General features: G+C 39.0%; 1 protein-coding gene across 4 annotated transcripts in view; it reads left to right on the forward strand.

The window, feature by feature from the left end:
- Window positions 1-19,923, forward strand: part of AP3B1 (adaptor related protein complex 3 subunit beta 1) — a 344,581-nt gene that overhangs the window by 53,853 nt on the left and 270,805 nt on the right. For 2 of the 4 annotated variants that reach the window (XM_082724771.1, XM_082724773.1), the window contains exon 1: window positions 7,069-7,367. The exons of 1 other annotated variant lie outside the window; for it this stretch is intronic. Coding sequence is in view for 1 of the 3 variants with exons in the window: in XM_082724770.1 (XP_082580896.1) it covers window positions 7,240-7,367 (128 nt within the window). In the remaining 2 variants the exon portion in view is untranslated. Of the gene's footprint in view, window positions 1-6,993; window positions 7,368-19,923 lie in introns of those variants that run through there. One more of the 4 variants, XM_082724770.1, reaches the window with a different exon arrangement.

Genomic DNA, 19,923 nt, shown 5'->3' on the forward strand with positions numbered 1-19,923 from the left:
GGCAACCACTAGTTTGTTCTCTACATTTAAGAGTCTAGTTTTTTTTTTCTTTTTTCTTCATTTGTTTTGTTTCTTAAATTCTACATATGAGTGAAATCATATGATACTTATCTTTTTTTTTCTTATTTCACTTAGCATTATTCCTATAGATCCATTCATGTTTTTGCAAAAGAGAAGATGTCATTCTTTTTTATGGTTGAGTAATATTCATACATACACATACAGACACACATATGTATATATAGATAAACTAAATCTCACTTCATTCATTCATTAGTCAATGGACATTTGAGTTCTTTTCTATCATTTGGCTATTGTTGATAATGTTGTTATAAATATAAGAGTGCAGATATCTTTTGTTTTCTTTTTTTTTTTTAATCTTTCTTTAAAATTTATTTGACAGAGAGAGATCACAAGTAGGCAGAGATGCAGGCAGAGAGAGAGGAAGGAAAGCAGGCTCCTCTGCTGAGCAGGGAGCCCGATGCGGGGCTCGATCCCAGGACCCTGGGATCATGACCTGAGCCGAAAGCAGAGGCTTTAGCCCACTGAGCCACCCAGGCGTCCCCAGTATTTTTGTTTTCTCTGGGTAAATACCAAATAGAGGAATTCCTGGATCATATAGTAACTCTATTTTTAATTTTTTGAGGAACCTTCATACTGCTTTCCACAGTGGTTGCACCAGTTTGCATTCCCACCAACAATGTAAGAGGATTCTTTTTCTTTTTTCTCTATATCCTTGCCAATACCTGTTGTTTCTTGAGTTTTTTTATTTTGGCCATTCTGACAGATATGAAGTGAGATCTCATTGTGGTTTTGATTTGCTTTTCCCTGATGATGAGTGCTATTTAGCATCTTTTCATGTATTTGTCCGTCATCTTGGTCTTTGGAGAAATGTCTATTCAGGTCCTCCACCCATTTTTATTTATTTATTTTTTAAAAGATCATATTTATTTATTTGAGAGAGAGAGTCAGTAGAGCAGGAGGGAGGGGCAGAGAGAAAAACAGGCTCCACACTTAGCTGGGAGCCGAACACGGACTCTGTTCCAGAACCCTGGGATCACGACCTGAGATGAAGACAGACATTTAACTGACTGAGCCACCGAGGCACCCCCAAGCCTGAATTTGCTAATACCCCTCAAAAAAACAAAAAACAAAAAACCAAAAAAGAGCTACAGACTTTCTAAATAAAATACTAGATAAATATTAAGTGAAAACATAAAATTACCCAGTCAGCTTTATTATGTAATAACTGAATTTTTCAAAATTGAAACTCTTTTATTTATTATTATATAATTGTATTATACATAATAGACATTGGAAATGCAATCCATAACATTTTATCAGATCTTTTTTTATTGCTTTTTTTATTTTAAAGATTTTATTTATTTGTTTGACAGAGATCACAAGTAGGCAGAGAGGCAGGCAGAGAGAGAGAGGGAAGCAGGCTCCCTGCTGAACAGAGAGCCCAATGCGGGGTTCAATCCTCAAATCATGATCCTAGGGTCCTGGGATTGAGCCCTGCATTGGGCTCTCTGTTCAGCAGGGAGCCGGCTTCCCTCTCTCTCTCTGCCTGCCTCTCTGCCTGCTTGTGATCTCTGTCTGTCTAATAAATAAATAAAATCTTTAAAAAGAAATAAGCAGGGACGCCTGGGTGGCTCAGTGGGTTAAGCCGCTGCCTTCGGCTCAGGTCATGATCTCAGGGTCCTGGGATCGAGTCCCGCATCGGGCTCTCTGCTCAGCAGGGAGCCTGCTTCCCTCTCTTTCTTTGCCTGCCTCTCCATCTACTTGTGATCTCTCTCTGTCAAATAAATATATAAAATCTTTAAAAAAAAAAAAAAAAAGAAAGAAGCCTGCATAATTAACAGAAGAAACATTCGGTTAGCCATTTAATATATGCTTTAACTCCATCATATCTAGGGCAATCATATATCTATGTTTGCCTGGACAAGTCCTGGTTTATATGTGCTCTTCCAGGAAAATTCTGATTTGTATCACCCTTTAGTTTCAGAAGTTTCCTTAGAAGTTCCTCCTAGCTCTGCTTATTCATCCCTCTTCTCCCCTGTGCAACCCCTAGCAAGTTTCTAAATTTTAGTCTTAGAAGTTTGCTAGCCCCATGTGTTGAAGAGACACTAAATTATATTGTCTCCCTACTTAAAAGAAACAGAATGAAGGTTTAAATAATAATGAGGGTTTTATTTATTTTTGCCAATCAGATTAACAAACATTAAAAAAAATTATAATATCCATCACTGGAAATGGTATAGTAAAACAGGGTAACAGTGGAAGAGATAATTGGTACCCTCTTTGGGGCTATAAATTTGGCAGCATCTATTAAAATTTTAACTGTGCATGTCACTTAATCTGACTATGGACTTGCAGATTCTTAACTTCTGGAAATATTGATTCTACTGTACAATAACATGTATGGGCGAAGTTGTATATGTTGCTGATTAAATAAAAGAAGTTACGCTTATAAAATGAATATTATGTTATTGTTTAAAACAATGAGGTGACTATATCAGTATGGAAAGATTTCTATAATGTATCAAGAGAAAAAATTAAGGTACAACTATATAATCCATACCATATTGAGAGAAGATATACATAATATGTATGTATATATTAATATATTATACATTATATTATATACATTATTATATTACATATAATAAATTAAGAGAAAAATTAAGACACAAAATGGTATTATGGTATAAGTTGACATTTGGCAAAATATACACATATATAGTTTTTCTATGCTTAGAAAACAAGTTTGAAAATATACGCACCAAACTTAATGTCTATTATCATGAGAGTTTAGTTGAATAGAAACTAAAATGAAAGAATTCAATAAAAATTTTGTTAAATGCTAAGGGAAAGATTATTTTTGAAAAAACATAGCCTACTCAACAATAATCCTGAAATACTGTATATGCTGGTAGAAAATAGAAAATTTGGTTTCGGCTTGGTAACACACATCAAAGGACAGTCCTTTGTTTTTATTAGAGCTGATGTTTCTTCCGGTTGGAAGCATGACCTTTTTCTTCTGTCAAAAACCTCATGACTATATAAAAGGTTTTGGAATTCTGAAGAGACAGGAAAGAGTAGATTGCAAACTAAGTAGTTACTATTATTATATTTCTAGAATATAGTATTTAGTATCTTTCTACAGGAAGTGTCCTCAAGTCTTTGTTTACTTTCTAATTTTTTTTAGTAATGAAAGGAAGTTTTATCTATTTTCCCAAGGAATATTGCTTTGCATCTTATACAAAATAATCCAGAGAAGAGAAAAAGAAAATTACCCAATCACCGTTTTGAGGAACTTATAACCATAATACGTACACCATTCAAGGTCAAAGATATTATAGGTCAATCTCCTGCATGAATAAATATTACCGAATAAAATGTCAGCAAGTAAAATCAACCAGTAAATTAAAAATGACAGACTGAAGAATGAAGAAGTTCAAATCTATCAGAAAAGCAAATTACTGAATGTAATATTGGATAAATATGTTCATTTTCAATTCCTAGAAAATAAAATGCAAGTGGAACAATAATTATATAAAAATACTCAAATTAATTATGACCATGAATATGAAAATTAAAAAAATATATTCATATCTATCATACTGATGACAATAAAAACTTTTTAGAAATCCAAGTGTCCAAAGGCAGAAATCCAAGTCCAAAGGCAGACGCTTAACTGACTGAGCCCCCCAGGCACACCATGACAGGAAGAGAGAGGTTTTTTTTTTTTTTTAAAGATTTTCTTTATTTAAGAGTGAGCAAGAGAAAGAGAGAGAGAGCATGAGTGGGGAGGAGGGACAGAGGGAGAGGTAAAATCAGACTCCCTGCTGAGCAGGGAGCCTGATGTGGGGCTCAAACCCAGGACCCTGAGATCGTGACCTGAGCAGAAGGCAGACGCATAACTGACTGAGCCACCCAGGCTCAGAGAGAGTATTAAGCAGACTCCCCGCTGATATCATGACCCTGAGACTGCAACCTGAGCCGAAACCAAGAGTTGGACCTTTAACCAACTGGGCCACCTAGGGTGCCCAGGAAAGATGTTTTATAAACTGCTGTGGGATGGTGAACTACTAAAATTATATTAGAGAGAGAAACTTAGGCTATTCAGTAAAGATGCATGTAATCTACAATCAAGAAATTCTACACGTAGATATATATGCCAGAGATTCTCTAGGGTATGTACCAATCTCTTCATTTTACAGATAAAGGAAACCAAGGCTAACTTCTTTTACTATTAAATGAATTATATATGTAAATCACTTCTGTGCTCAGTACATATTAAGCCATCTATTAAGTATATCTATGATTATCATAATTATCATCATCAAGAATAATCGGCAATAGGTAGTTACATAAATTGATCCATATCATCAATATTGACATATAACAAATTTCATCATTGCATTTCTGGAAGGGTGTTTTATTTTATTTTACTTTTAAAGGTCTTATTCATTTATTTGTGTGAGATAGAGTGTGAGTGAGAGAGCAGCAGAGGAAGAGGGAGAAGCAGACTCCCCACTGAGTAGGAAGCCTGATATGGGGCTCTATCCCAGGACCCAGAGATAATGACCTGAACTGAAGGCAGCCATATAACCAACTGAGTCCCCTGGGCTCCCTGGAGGGGTATTTTAATAACTGAAAGAAAAACCTGTCAAGTTTTGTTCATACTATGAAGCGGGGAGGATGTTCCCTCCTCTCCAACTGAAGACTCAGTCATGGTCATGTGTACTTACACAGTAACAGTGTAGCCTTTATTTTTTAAATTTATTTTCATTTGTTAAATTAATACTTTTTTTTTTTTTTTTTTTTTTTTAGCACTTTTAGGTTTACAGCAAAACTGAGAAGAAAGTACAGAGATTTCCCATGTACTCCCTACCCCCACACATGGATAGCCTTCCCCATTATCAACATCCTCCACCAAAGTGTTACATTTGTTTACAATTGATAAACCTACATTGACACATCATTATCACCCAAAGTCCCTAGTTTACATTTGGGTTTACTCTTGGTTTACTCTTGAACATTCTCTGGTGTGGACAAATGTATAATGACATATATCTATTATAATGGTATGGTACAGGGGTATTTTCATTGCCCTAAAAATTCCTCCTTGCTCTGCTTATTCATCCCTCCTCCCCCCTCTCTAACCCCTGGCAACCACTGATGTTTTCACTGTCTCCATAGTTTGCTTTTTCCAAAATGTTAAAGAGTTGGAATCATACTGTATTTAGCTTTTTCAGATTTGCTTCTCTTACCTAGTAATGTACACTTAAGTTTCCCTATGTCTTCTCATGGCTTGATACTGCCTTTCTTTTTAGCACTGTATAGTATTATTGTCTGGATGGGCCACAGTTTACTTATTCATTCACTCACTGAAGGGCATTTTGATTGCTTCCAAGTTTTGGTAATTACAAACTATGCTTTTAAAAACATCCATGTGCAGGTTTTTGCATGGGTATATATATATATGTATATGTATATATATATATATTTTTTAAAGATTTTATTTATTTAATTGACAGACAGAGATCACAAATAGGCAGAGAGGCAGGCAAAGAGAGGAGAAAGCAGGCTCCCTGCTGAGCAGAGAGCCTGCCCCTTGGGGCTCAGGGCTCAGGGCTCATGATCTCCCAGGACTCTGAGATCATGACCTGAGCCGAAGACAGAGGCTTAACCCACTGAGCCACCCAGGCGCCCCTGCATGGGTATATTTTTTAAATAAAATTTTTTTAAAGATTTTATTTATTTGCTAGAGAGAGAGAGAGCGAGAGCACGTGCACACAAGTGGACAGAGTGGCAGGCAGAGGCAGAGAGAGAAGCAGGGTCCTGGCTGAGCAAGGATCCTGATGTGGGACTCCATCCCAGGACCCTGGGATCATGACCTGAGCCTAAGGCAGGGGCCCAACCCACTGAGCCACCCAGGCATCCCGCGTGGGTATATATTTTTAACCCCTTTGGGTAAATGTCAAGGGGTGCTATTGCAGGGTTGTATGACAGGAATAACTTTAATTTTAAAAGAAACTGTTTTCCAAATGACTGTACCACTTTGCATTCCTACCAGTAACAAGTGAGAGTTCCTACTGTGTCACACTTAGCGTTTTAGTGTTCCAGATTTTGGTTATATTAATAGGTGTGCAATGGTATTTCATAATTTTCTGTGTGGCCTTTTGAGGAGTTGACCCTTGAACAGGCTCCACCCTCCTCCTAGAGGAGCTGGGCCCCCAGTCTGTGTTGCACTGGACTTTTGACAGTTTCTGGCCCCTGGGTCTCCAGGTTTCAATGCCTGCCCAGAGGGAGAAAGAATAGGGAAAGAGAAGGAAGGCTGAAATTTTTCTGAGTTGGCAGCCTGGGGGAGATTATGCCTGGAAAGAGGCTTTATCAAGTGCTACTGCGGGGCCAGGCAACATTCAGTGCAACATTCCTGATAGATGTTGGGGAGTGCTAATAGTGAGAAAGAAAGAGGTAAAGACGTGTCCAGATAATACACCACTCCAGGCACCCTACGTGGCTCTATTTTATTTATGGTAGCCAGAGGCCAGTGGGAAGAAGTCCTTTAGCTCCTGGGAACTGCTGGCTCCTGGATTTTCATTCAAAGTGGAACGAACACTTGTCAGTGGATCCCCAAAGACACAATCTGGAGAGGTTTCCTCAAAGTGGAGAGATTTGGGAGAGGGCTTCGTGGTGACAGTTGCGAATGTAGGGCTGGAGGAAGAAGAGTAGAAATCTCAGAAAAGGAAAAGCAATCGTCAGGGATTTAGGAAACTTGATCAGGTGTGTTAACTAGCATTTCAGAAGAAGTCTGAATACTGCTGGTTTACAGCAAGAGTCAGGTAAAAGTGACCGGGTTCGGGAGCAAAACGGACACAAGAGGTTATTTCTCTCCAAAAGAAAACTTTAAAACCCGAGAGGCCCAGCTCGTCCCGCCCACGACCTCCCTTCCGCACTGGGTCGGAGCCTCTCAGTCACTTCAAAAACCCGGAGAAAGTAAATCCAGTCAGGCCCTGGAGAGGCGGACGGTGGGCTCCGGCCAGCCTGCGCACTGGGCATGCGCAGGGGGTGGGCCGCCAGGTCGGCTTAGGGAGCCGTGACGAGTCCGGAAGCGGCTGCGCGCGCCCCTCTGCTCGAGAAGTAGTTTTGTTCCTCGTCCTCGGCGCTAGGAGCCCTTCAGAGAGAACCCTCGGCAGGACCGACCAGACCCCGGCCAGCACCGCAGCAATGTCCAGCAACAGCTTCGCTTACAATGAGCAGTCCGGAGGAGGGGAGGCGACGGAACTGGGTCAGGAGGCGACTTCAACCATTTCCCCCTCCGGCGCCTTCGGCCTCTTTAGCAGCGATTTGAAGAAGTGAGGAGAAAGGTTTGGGGTGTGGGGGCGAGACTGAGGAGCCGGGGATCCGGGAGGAGCGGGCACCGGGCTGAGCTCCCGGGAGAAGGGTGAAGTCGCCCTGGGACCGCACTGGGGCCGGGCCGTAACACTTCCCTTTGGGGGGTGGGGTTGGGTCGGGTCGTTGCGGAGTGGTGGGAGTCGTTGGAGAGCTTGAGGTGAGTGTGTGTAGGGGTCTCTCGTAGTTTTCAAACTTTAGTGAGAAAAGAACTGTTTGCAGAGCTTCAGGTCTCATTCCTAAGGACTCTGATTGAGTTAGTCTGGGCTGGGACACCGGAATCTGAGTTGTGAACAAACACTTCTAGCTAATTTAATATTTGCTGGGTCAAGCTTGGAGAATGGGCGTGTTATGGTGAAAGAGATGTTTCGGGGGAGTTAAGAGGGCGCCTTAGAGTGTTTGTTGCTTATGGGAAACTGTTCTCTGACCGTGGAGTGTAGGAGCATGGAGGTGTTTTAGGCGCTTTATGAATGGACAAACCGTTCATACGAGCATTCATGTTCTTGGATAATATCCTTTGCTTTACGGGGGGGTGGGGGTGGGGAAGCTCAATTCCAAACAGAGTAATAAGCATAGGAGTAGAGAATATTTAGAATTTGACTGTGAACAAATTCTGAAGTTTTACAAATGAATAACGTGAATTAAAAAAAATACTAAATAATGTATAGTTTAAGAAAAAAGATTTTATTTATTTATTTGACGGAGAGACAGATCACAAGCAGGCAGAGAGGCAGGCAGGCAGAGGGGTGGGGGAAAGCAAGTTCCCTGCTGAGCAGCGTGCGGGATGCGGGGCTCCATCCTAGGATCGATCCTGAGATCCTAGGACCCTGAGATCGAGACCTGAGCGGAAGGCAGAGGCTTAACCCATTCAGCCACCCAGGCGCCCCCAGTGTATAGTTTTTAAAAGCAAAAATATTTAAGTACCATCGAAAACTGAAGAGGAAACCTCCCCAAACCTTTTGGTGGGAGGGGTTTTAAACTTACAGAATTCTGGTAACTTTATATTTTATTGGAATCATTTTTTACATTTGTCTTATTTTTAATGTCTTATTAGTAGTCTGGGGTCACATAATAGGCTGTCACTGGATTCATACTGAATTAAATGGAAGCTGTGCTGATGGCTTTGCAGGTGTCTGAAGAGTAAAATTAAAATGTAATTTAAGTTTTACTAATAAAATCGGGTAGTCTGCAAAATTGCTAGTCTTTGACATTGGGTTTAAATTTTGATTGTGCTAAGCTGACTGAAATCTTATATACAGCATATGGAATACAGTTTTCTGCCCCCCTTGTTCTCCGGTAAGAGAACCAATTTCTTTTCATTTTTCATTCAGTGCATTTGGATGATGGGTTGTTCTAATAGGAAGCTTGTAGCTTTACACTTACATTAGCAAAATGTTCAGCTGCTGAATTACCCTGTAAGTCTGTGTCAGTCTGTTTTGCGTGTGATTTACTTAAAATTAATTTACTTTTACAGTTTGTTAACATCTAAGACCGTTTTTCTCTTAGAGTTTCTGATTTTCTGTTTTATCAGATTTGGGCCTGGTTTGGGGAAAGATGTACGGCTTTGACTAAGACCAGTGCTGTTGAGGTGACCAAGCAGGTTGGATTTAAAATAAAAATAGCTAACATTTATGAGGTGCTTGTGCATTTGTGCACATTATTTTACATTTATTATCTTATTCAGTTCTCCTTTCAACCTCAGTGGCTTGTTACCAGGTACTTATCTGATTCTGCTTTGCAGATGAAGAAATTGGAGTGCAAGTGGTTAACTTGTCCAAGATCACAAGGTTATAACATTGTACTCTCTCTGAACTTGAACACATTCTAATCTGAAAGCCCATTTTCTCAAGCACTTGGATATGCTGCTTACTACTTGATGAAATTTATGGTGCTTTCATTAGAGAACGCACAAAACTCATTAAAAGTTTAAAACTTTGAAAAGTAGCTGTAGACAGTGTATTACCTGGAAGCTTCCAGGAATTAGAAACGTTTTGGCCATTGAATTGCAGCCTAGTGGGGTTGTATAGGAGCAAGGAGATACCCGAAAGGGGTCTTTTAATCTCTCTTGAGTTTACGTTCTTTTATAAAATCATGATACTTCTTTATTTTTAAACTTTTTTTTTTTAAAACCAAATGAAAAATATATGTAAAAAAAACTTAAAACTTACCCTGTTTCTCTGCTGTCATTTTTTAAATTGAGGTATACTTGACATACAGCATATTAGTTTCAGGTATATAACATAGTGATTTGATATTTGTACATATTCAGAAATGATCACTACAGTGAGTCTAGTTAACATCCATCACTATACCTAGTTATAATTTTTTTTCTTTTGATGAGGACTTTAAAAAAAAAAAAAATTATTTATTTTTTTATTTATTTGACAGACAGAGGTCACGAGTAGTCAGAGAGGCAGGCAGAAAAAGGAGGAAGCAGGCTCCCTGCTGATCAGAGAGCCCAAGGTGGAGATCACGACCCGAGCTGAAGGCAGAGGCTTTAACCCACTGAGCCACCCAGGCACCCGGATGAGGACTTTTAATATTTACTCTCAGCAACTTTTAAATACATAATACGGATTATTGTTACCATATAGTTACTATACTATACAATACATCCCATGACTTGTTTTATAACTGGAATTTAGACCTTTTGACTCCCTCCATGCATTCATCCACCAGCTCTGCTCTAATTTTTGATGGTTGATTTTGAAATAGTTTCAAATTTTCAAAAAAGTTGCAAGAGTAGTACAAAGAACTACCCTTTATGCAGATTCATCAAATAAAATATTTTGCTATATTGCTTTATTTCTCTCTTTACTCACAGACACTCACACATTCATATTTATTTTCTGATCCATGTATACATCATATCTTTTTCCTCTTAATACCTTGGTATGGTGTATATTTTTTATGAACTGGTATTTTCTTTCACAGTTGCAGTACTATTATATTCAGGAAATTTAATATCAGTACAATTCGTAGTCTTTTTTTTTTTTTTTTTTTTTTTTACAGATTGAGAGTGGGGGGGGGGGCAGGGAGGGAGGGACAGAGGGAGAAGCAGACTCCCTGCCTAGCAGGGAGACCGATTCAGGGCTTGGTCCCAGGACCCTGAGATCATGACCTGAGCCGAAAGCTGACGCTTAATTGACTGAACCACCCAGGCGCCCATAATTTGTAGTCTTTAATCCAATGCTGTCATTTGTCCCAGTAAATAATTTATTTTTAGTGTTTTTTTTTTTTTTTTTCTCCATCTAGTACAGCATCCAGTCCAGGATCATGTACTTAATTTAGTTGTTGTGTCTCATAATCTCCTTTAATCTGAAATAGTTCCTCAACCTTTGTTTTATCTTTTTTAAATTTTTATTTTTTAAAGAATTTATTTATTTATTTGACAGAGAGAGATCACAAGTAGGCAGAGAGGCAGGCAGGGAGAGAGGGGGAAGCAGGCTCCCCACTGAGCAGAGAGCCTGATGCGGGACTTGATCCCAGGACCCTGAGATCATGATCTGAGCTGAAGGCAGAGGCTTAGCACACTGAGCCACCCATAAATAAAACTCTCATTTTAGTTATGAGAGAGAGTGAGTGTGGGCGTGCGTAAGCGAGCACAAGTCGCGGGAAGGGTAGAAGGAGAGGTGGACTCCCTGCTGAGATTGACCTAAGCTGAAATCAGGGCTTGGGTGCTCAAGGGACTGAGCCACCCAAGTGCCCCCTTAACTTCTCTTTTTCACTACCATGGTACCTTTGAAAAATACACGTCAGTTATTTTACAGCATGTTAATCCCTTTGGATTTTTGTTTCCTCATATTTAGATTCATGTTATGTATCACTGGCTAGAATACTACCATAGTGATGTGGCTTCTCAACCACATGTGGAGGTGTTCTGTTAAAGTGTTGTCCATTATTTTCCCTCAGCTAATAAATGTTAGCTATTTTTATTTTAAATCCAACCTGCTTGGTCACCTCAACAGCACTGGTCTTAGTCAAAGCCGTACATCTTTCCCAAAACCAGGCCCAAATCTGACAAAACAGAAAATGACATAAATTTTGTCATTATGTAAACTTTTTTTTTTATTTTTTAATTTTTTTTAAAAGATTTTATTTATTTATTTGACAGAGAGAGATCACAAGTAGGCAGAGAGGCAGGCAGAGAGAGAGAGAGGAGGAAGCAGGCTCCCTGCTGAGCAGAGAGCCCGATGCGGGACTCGATCCCAGGACCCTGAGATCATGGCCTGAGCCGAAGGCAGCGGCTTAACCCACTGAGCCACCCAGGCGCCCTGTCATTATGTAAACTTTATTAAAAGTTTACTTTATTCCATGGGGGATGCTTTGAGTGCAGATGTCTTGCTCCTTATTAAATTCATCAACTCCTAGATATATAGCAACCACAGATAAATCTCCTTTTTAAAAAGATTTATTTATTTATTTCAGAGAGAGTGAGTGTGAGCAGTAGATGGGGCAGAGGGGGAGAGAGAGAGAGAGAATCCCCAAGCAGACTCCCCACTGAGCACAGAGCCCAACGCAGGGCTTGATCCTAGGACCCTGAGATCACAACCTGAGCTGAAATCAAGAGTTGACCCCTTAACTGCCTGAGCCACCCAGTCGCCCCCTCTCTGGAACCATTCTTAACCACAATGGCAGCAAAGTATTGATTTCTAGCTCTCTTCTTCTCTTTGGCCTCTTGTTCTAAAGTTATATGTCCTTTGATCTTTCACTGACCATCTCAAGGATGTCTAAACACTTCTCATGATGGAATTATTGATGATTTTGTTTTCTGAATTTAATCTTAATTTATCAACCTTTTTTATTCCTTTCTCCCTTCAAATAAAACCAGAATTAGGGAGTTTTAGATCATTTCAGAAAAACAGATCCTGTATATAATTTATTGATTAATCAAGACCGTGTATTTGATTATTGGCTTCAAGATTTTCAGTTTTTTCAGTAAAGAGTTTTAGTAAAGTTTTTTTAGTAAAAAGAGTTATTTTTCTTTGCATTCTTTTCTTTTGCAATTGTCAATTTTTATTGCTTTTAGTTTTTTTCTAAGTTATTTTCCTGTTTTGTCTTAAAGAAGTTCTTTTAAAGATTTTTATTTATTTATTTGACAGACAGAGATCAAAAGTAGGCAGAGAGACAGGCAGAGAGAGAGGAGGAAGCAGGCTCCCTGCTGAGCAGAGAGCCTGATGCGGGCCTCTATCCCAGGACCCTGAGATCATGACCTGAGCCAAAGGCAGAGGCTTTAACCCACTGAGCCACCCAGGCGCCCCAGAAGTTCTTTTGTCTTAACCAACTTGGTTATTTATGTGTAATTAAAAATAATTTTAGTAACTTTATTTCTAGATTAAACAATTTCTAGAAAGAAACAGAGGAAACCAGTTTTTCTTAACAATAGTAAAACTACTAAATTTCCGAATCTCCTTTCTTTTGAGAGTATCATGATATATTAGAAAGAGTACTGAATGTGGTGAGGCAGCCTGGGTTTACGTGCCTCTTCCCACTTGTAGTCATGTTTCCTTGTACAGGTTGCTTGATCTCTTCAAACTTAAGTGTCCTCTTTTCTAGAAAGAAATATGATACTTGCATATTGTATGAGATTCTCATGAGATGGCAGAGTGGAAAGTGATTTCTAACACTGGAAAAGTGGTGGAAGCTTCACTGAGGTGGTGACATTTTAGGTCTTAACTGAGCAGTTTTTGCCAGGTGGAGCGGAAGGGGAGTTCCTCAGAGTTGCAAAAGAAAATGCATGCTTGGATGAGACATATTAGGGCATAAATATTTACAACTGTGGGTAGTAATTAAAGCATGGGAATGGGCAAATAACCCCTCCATCCCCTGCCCCTTGCCCCAGGAGAACTCTTGTTTAGAAAAAAAGGCAGTTAGACAAAACCTGAGAGAACACTGACATTTAAGATTGAATGGAAGAACTAGGGAAAGAGTGCTCAGAGGGGTAGGACACCAGAGGAGGGTTAAAAAAATAATGGGTAGGGGAAGCTGTGAGGATAGTTAATAAGAGGAAATGTCAGCTGTTTGTTAGAAGTTGCATAATGAGGATAATTAGAATGAAGGCTGAAAAGAGGCCATTAGGTTTCAACAATAAAAGATGACCTTAGCAACCAGTAACTCAGCAATACAATACCTCAACAACTTTGAAAGGTAGCATTTTTAGTTTCTGCTGAGATTGGGGTGAGCTTTTCATTTGTTTAAATTCACAGAGCTGATTTAGACCCAAACAGGGGGCTGCAGTGTATCCTGTAGTCATACTATGTCATGTAGTATGATGTAGTCAGTGTTACATCAGTGTGTTTGTATTGCATTAATGAAGCCTAGCTTATTTTTTTAAACTTAAGTTTTATTTATTGTCAACTTTACCACATCAGCCATGAAAATTACGTATAAACCTTTAACCTTTTGTATCAGTGTTTATCAGTGGAGTCTCATAGACCGATTACATGAGTCTGTGGCTTCTATGTAATTACAGCAAATTTAATGTTATCTCTGCCACTTGTTCTCTCATTCAAGAAGGCATTTGGAAGTGCAGCTGAAGAAGAGTAAACTTTTAAAAGGATGTTCTTGAGTTTACTATATTAAAAATAAAGATAAATAAGTCCCAGATGTTAGTACTTTATAAGTAGTAACCTATTTTTTTGGGCGTGCTAAAAAGAGTCACTGTATCTCTTAAGAGATTCCAAACTTTTCTGTGTGGTTGTTTCCATTTTTTATTTATATTGTTATTATTTTAAAAGATTTTATTTATTTGAGAGAGAGAGCATGAGAGAAGAGAGGTCAGCGGGAGAAGCAGACTGAGCTGCTGCTGAGCAAGGAGTCTGATGTGGAACTTGATCCTGAGCCAAAGGCAGTTACTTAACCAACTGAGCCACTCAGGCGCCCCATATAATTTTTTGATTCAGGTTTATACTATATTTTTGTTATTTTTTCAATTAATGCATTTTTATAGTTACTGTTGTTCAAAGTTTGTTCTACTTTCTTTTCACTTGTCCTAGTATTTCTTGTTGATAATTTTATCTCATTCAGTCACCCTGTATTTTCAGGTTATGTAGTTACTAAATGAATATTTGTTGACTGATATATAAAAGAATCTATTGGGGCACCTTGGGAGCTTATTTGGTTGAGCGCCAGACTCTTGATCTCAGCTTAGGTCTTGATTCCCTGGTTGTGAGTTTGAGCCCCAGGTTGGGCTCTATGTTGGGCAAGGAGCTTATTTAAAAAAAAGAATCTATTCATAAACTCTGCTACTATTAGGTAGTGTATTTTATGTGAAGGAATACCGCCCCCCCACCAGAGAGCATGTGCAGGAGGTGGGGTGAGGGGTAGAGACAGAGAGAGAGAATCTTAAGCAGGCTCCTTGTCTAACATGGAGCCTGAGCCCAATGTGGGGCTCCATCTCACAACCCTGAGATCATGATGAGAACCGAAATCAAGACTTGGAGGCTCAACTAACTGAGCCACCCAGATGTACCTGTGTGAAGGAATAATTTATGAGTGAAGTGTTTGGCTTCTAATTTTTCTTTTTCTTTTTGAGGGAGAGAGAGAGAGAGAGCAGGGGAAGAGAGGTGAGGGAGAGAGCGAATCCCATTGAGTAGCTTGGAGTCTGATGTGGGGCTTGATCTCATGACCTTGAGGTCATGACTTGAGCTGAAATCAAGAGTTGGACACCCAGCTGAATGAGCCACCCAGGTGCCCCTATAATTTTTCTTAATAAATATTTTCATGGCTTTTATTCAGTTGAATGATTCAGATTCTAATGATATTTATTGTCTCTGTAACTAGTGTAGTTTATTTATTTATTCTTAAAAAAATTATTTATTCAACAGAGAGAGAGATCACAAGTAGGCAGAGAGGCAGACAGAGAGAGAGGAGGAAGCAGGCTCCCCGCAGAGCAGAGAGCCCCATGTGGGGCTCGATCCCAGGATGCTTGGATCATGACCTGAGCCAAAAGGCAGAGGCTTAACCTCTGAACCATCCAGGCGCCCTAACCAGTGTAGTTTAAAAAATAAAGTGTGATTGATTCATTGGACCATCCATGGAACGGAAACCTTGTACTGTATTGTACGATATTGATATCTTATCACATCACCCTGACTTAATTGTATATAGTTCCAGAATAAGCATTTTCTTCATGGCATTGCTTGAGTCTTTACTGGGTTAGGGTTAATTGACTTGAAAATGTCGTGAAGTTTTGAGTGAACTTTACAATCAGGATTTTTTTTTTTTTTTAAAGATTTTATTTATTTTATTTGACAGAAAGAGATCACAGTAGGTAGAGAGGCAGGTAGAGAGAGGGGAAGGGAAGGAAGCAGGCCCCTGCTGAGCAGAGAGCCCGATGCGGGACTCAATCCCAGGACCCTGAGATCATGACCTGAGCCAAAGGCAGCGGCTTAACCCACTGAGCCACCCAGGCGCCCCTACAATCAGGATTTTTAAAGTCTCTCTTCGGACTGTTCAAAGGCATATTTACTTGCATATTTGGGATTATTCCATATATGTATTTCATTCATCTGTATTTTCAGCACAAAAATATAAAGCGATTATAAGACCTTTATGTTGTCTTTAAGAAACTTAAAATTTAGTTGATGAGATAAGTCTGAAAGTGAGGTAATAGTATTATTAGTGTATCAGTGTATAGTTAATGTTAGATTGTATAATATGTCTCAACTTTTCAGTGTGCTATACCTACAAAAGGTATTTATTTTGAGCCTTCACTTACATAAGCAGTGCTCTTCTGAAGAAAATAGAAATGCTAGAATTTTGAAATGTCAAACATTTTAGTTTGAGATGCTGGAAGTGTTGGAGCCCTGAGCTGTTAGCATATTATGAAGAGGCACAGGCTTCTCATTGTAAATTCTCTTGTGCTCATTCATAAGTCCAGATTGCAAGGATGAAAATACACTTCACTTAGGATTTCTATTGTATACAGTTGTCCTTCATTTGAAGGACATGGAGCGTTGGTGGTATAGTGGTTAGCATAGCTGCCTTCCATTTGAAGGACATATGTCCGTATATATTACTGTCTTTAACAACATATTTTCCATGTTATATATGTAAATTGGGTCCATTTTTGTTTGTTTATAAAGGGTGCATAAAATTCTAGGCAATTTCAGTATTTTATTGATTTTTGACTTAGTTAATTCCATATGTTCCAAGATGGCTATTAATGGAAGAAGAAACTGTATAATGGTATCAGCATCACATTCCCAGCTAGATGAGTTGGTTGTTTTTATCTTCACATAAATAAGATTTCTAGTTTTATTAAAAGGACAACTACATGAGGATGGTCACACAGTGGTACAGTCGGGTTCTTATAATTTAATTTTTGAAAAATATTTTATTTTATTTTATTTTTTAAAGATTTTTATTTATTTATTTGACAGAGAGAAATCACAAGTAGGCAGAGAGGCAGGCAGAGAGAGAGAGAGGAGGAAGCAGGCTCCCCGCTGAGCAGAGAGCCCGATGCGGGACTCGATCCCAGGACCCTGAGATCATGACCTGAGCCGAAGGCAGCGGCTTAACCCACTGAGCCACCCAGGCGCCCTTGAAAAATATTTTAAATCAAATAAGATTTTACCACATTGAACAAAATGATGAAATACTGCCTGTAAGTAGATTCCTGCTTTCTAACATATTATAAAAATGCTCCATTTTATTGTTTAGCTTGCATTTCTTCTTGGAGATTTTATAATTTACTTTTATATTTTACCTTTTATAATTTTTTTATGACTGGCTTTTATAATTTACCTTAATAAATGCTCAGCCAAGAAATATTCATCTTTTGCTGGAGTATGTTTAGAGCATTGATCTGGTGAAATCCAAAGAGAAAATCTGGAATACTTAAATTCCAATCCTTACAGTTAAATTCCAAGATGTGACATATTTCTAGGCAGGTTTTTGTTTGTTTGTTTTAAATAAACTCTTTTCCAACTTGGGGATCAAGAATCAGATGTTCTACCAACTGAGCCAGCCAGGCACCCGTTATTTCTAAAAAGTATTTAGAATTTAGAACAACATTACTAGAACGAATGATTAAAACAAACATAAAAAGGAGACAGATGGTTGGTTGAAATGTTCTTTTTTACTGCATGAAAAGTTACAAATGATCATGGAATGACAAATGTATTATAGTGAAATAATTTGACAGTATTGTAGCTGTATATATAAATGAACTACTGACAAAAACAAATTGCCTGTGGTCCAAATTCTGAATTTAAAGTGAAGCACCCAAAGTAGAATAATCAAGAAGGAAATGATTTTCCTTTATTTCATATTACTTTGAATAACGTTCATTTGTATATTTAGGTAAGACTTACTTAGCTTATCAATTGGAAAGCGTTGGGACGCCTGGATGGCTCAGTGGGTTAAAGCCTCTGCCTTCGGCTCAGGTCATGATCCCAGGGTCCTGGGATCGAGTCCCGCATCGGGCTCTCTGCTCGGTGGGGAGCCTGCTTTCTCCTCTCTCTGTCTGCCTCTCTGCCTCCTTGTGATTTCTGTCTGTCAAATAAATAAATAAATCTTTAAAAAAAAAATTGGAAAGCGTTCATAGGTAATGAGAAATGAGCAATTTATAGTAAGTGTCTTCTATTGATGGGCTGATTGTTTATATTGCTGATAGGATCTGATCTAATTAGAAGGCCAGTGTCTTTAATCTTTCAGTTGAGTGAGTTGGCATGGTAGCTGGGCAAGGGAGAGATGCATAAATAATGCTAGTTCCAAGTCATGGGTTGGCAGAGCTACACATCACCCAGCTTTACTCTACGAATGGGTTTTTTTCAAAATTTCTTAAAGCCTAGATCAGGAATGAAGGATGAGGGGAAGTTAGTACTTTGAAGGCAAAGAGGTAAGTAGCAGATTGGAAGGTGGGGGGCTAGATCGTGTAGGGCCTTTGGATTTTATTTGGAGTCAAAGGAGCAGCCAGTGGAGGGTTTTGAGCATTATGGACATATAGAAGTCATTCAGTTAAGTGCCCTTTGTGTACCAGCTATATTTCCTGCTTCAAAAAGGTTACAGTCTGTGGGGTGCTTGGGACCTGCTTGTACATTTCCAGTATTTATTTAATAACTTAATTATATAAGTAATTTACTGATTTAACAAATATGAATGTCTTCTGTATGCTAGGCATTGTTTTTGATACTGGGGATTAAGTAGTGGGAAAAAATGCCTGCTTTCATGGAGCATATATTCTAGTGGAAGGAAGATGGTCAATAAAGAAGTCACTATATAGTTGATCATTTGATGATAAGGAGTGCAGTGGAGAAAAGTAAACCAGGAATTGAGGACAAAGGGTTAGGATGGGGATTGGGTTGGAGTTTGAAATATCAGGGTCAGGAGAATGTACCCTTGAGAATTTGTTAATGGAGCACATACATGAAGGAAGTGAGCAAGTGATAAGCAGCTGTCTTGGGAAGACTATTCAGTCAGAAGAAATAGCAAATGTAGAGCCCCTGAAGTAGGAGAACATCTGACCTGTATGAGAATCAACAGATAGGCCAATATGGCTGGAGTAGAGTGAATGAAGAGGAAGGGGAAAGCTGGTAGTTGAGGACGTCAGAGAGGTAAGGAACCAGATTGCCTAGGGATTTGTAAATCATTGTGAGGACTCTGATTTTACTCTGAGTAAGGAGGGAAGGTATTAGAAGGTTTTGAACACAGAAGTGAGGTGATCCAAATTAGCTTTTAAATGGATTGCTTTGTCTCCTGAACTAGGAATAGACTCCAGATCTAGGGTAGGGAGACTGACAAGGAGACTGTTGGAATAATGCAGGTAAGTGAAGATGATGACCAAATCAGATTGGTGTTAATAGAGTGAAGGGGTTAAATTCGGGATTTATATGGAAGGCAGAACCAATGAAATTTGCTAATGATTTGGATGTGGAATGTGAAGGAAGAAGATATCAAGGATGAACACAAGGTTTTTTGCCCAAATGGCTGTTAAGTTTGAAATTTGCTGTCAACTAAAATCCAGATGTGTGAAAAGGAAGTTTTTAAAGGAAAGAGGGATCAAGAGCTTGAGCATGTTAAGTTTGAGATGCTTATTAGCTGTCTTAAGTGGAGATAATAAATAGGCAGTTGGGTGAATGAGTCGGAGGTTTCAGATTAGAGATCTATATTTGGGAGTCCTCAGGTTATAGATGGTAGTAAATTCCATAGATTGGATAAGACACCAGTGGAGTGAAGGTAGGAAAAGATCAGAATACTAAGCCCTGGGAGCATTCCTGGGAGCAACTGGATCAAATAGTACCAACAGTGTCAAGTAAGATTACTGACAAGTAGGTTTCAGATTTGTCCATGGGGGGTTTTGGTGACCTTGACAAGTAGTTTAAGTGTAGTAGTGGGGCTGAATGCCTGAGTGGACTGGGCTTGAGAGAAAAGAGGACTCGCTGTTAGTATGTATTAGGGTAGGGGAGCAGAGAAATGGAGTGGTACTTGGAAAGGAATGTTAATGAGTCAAGGGATTTTTTTTTAATGGGAAAAACTGTATTACCTTGTTTGCTGATAGAACTATCTGATGTAGAG

Source organism: Mustela nivalis (assembly GCF_964662115.1).
Source record: "Mustela nivalis genome assembly, chromosome: 3".
NCBI lineage: Eukaryota > Metazoa > Chordata > Mammalia > Carnivora > Mustelidae > Mustela > Mustela nivalis.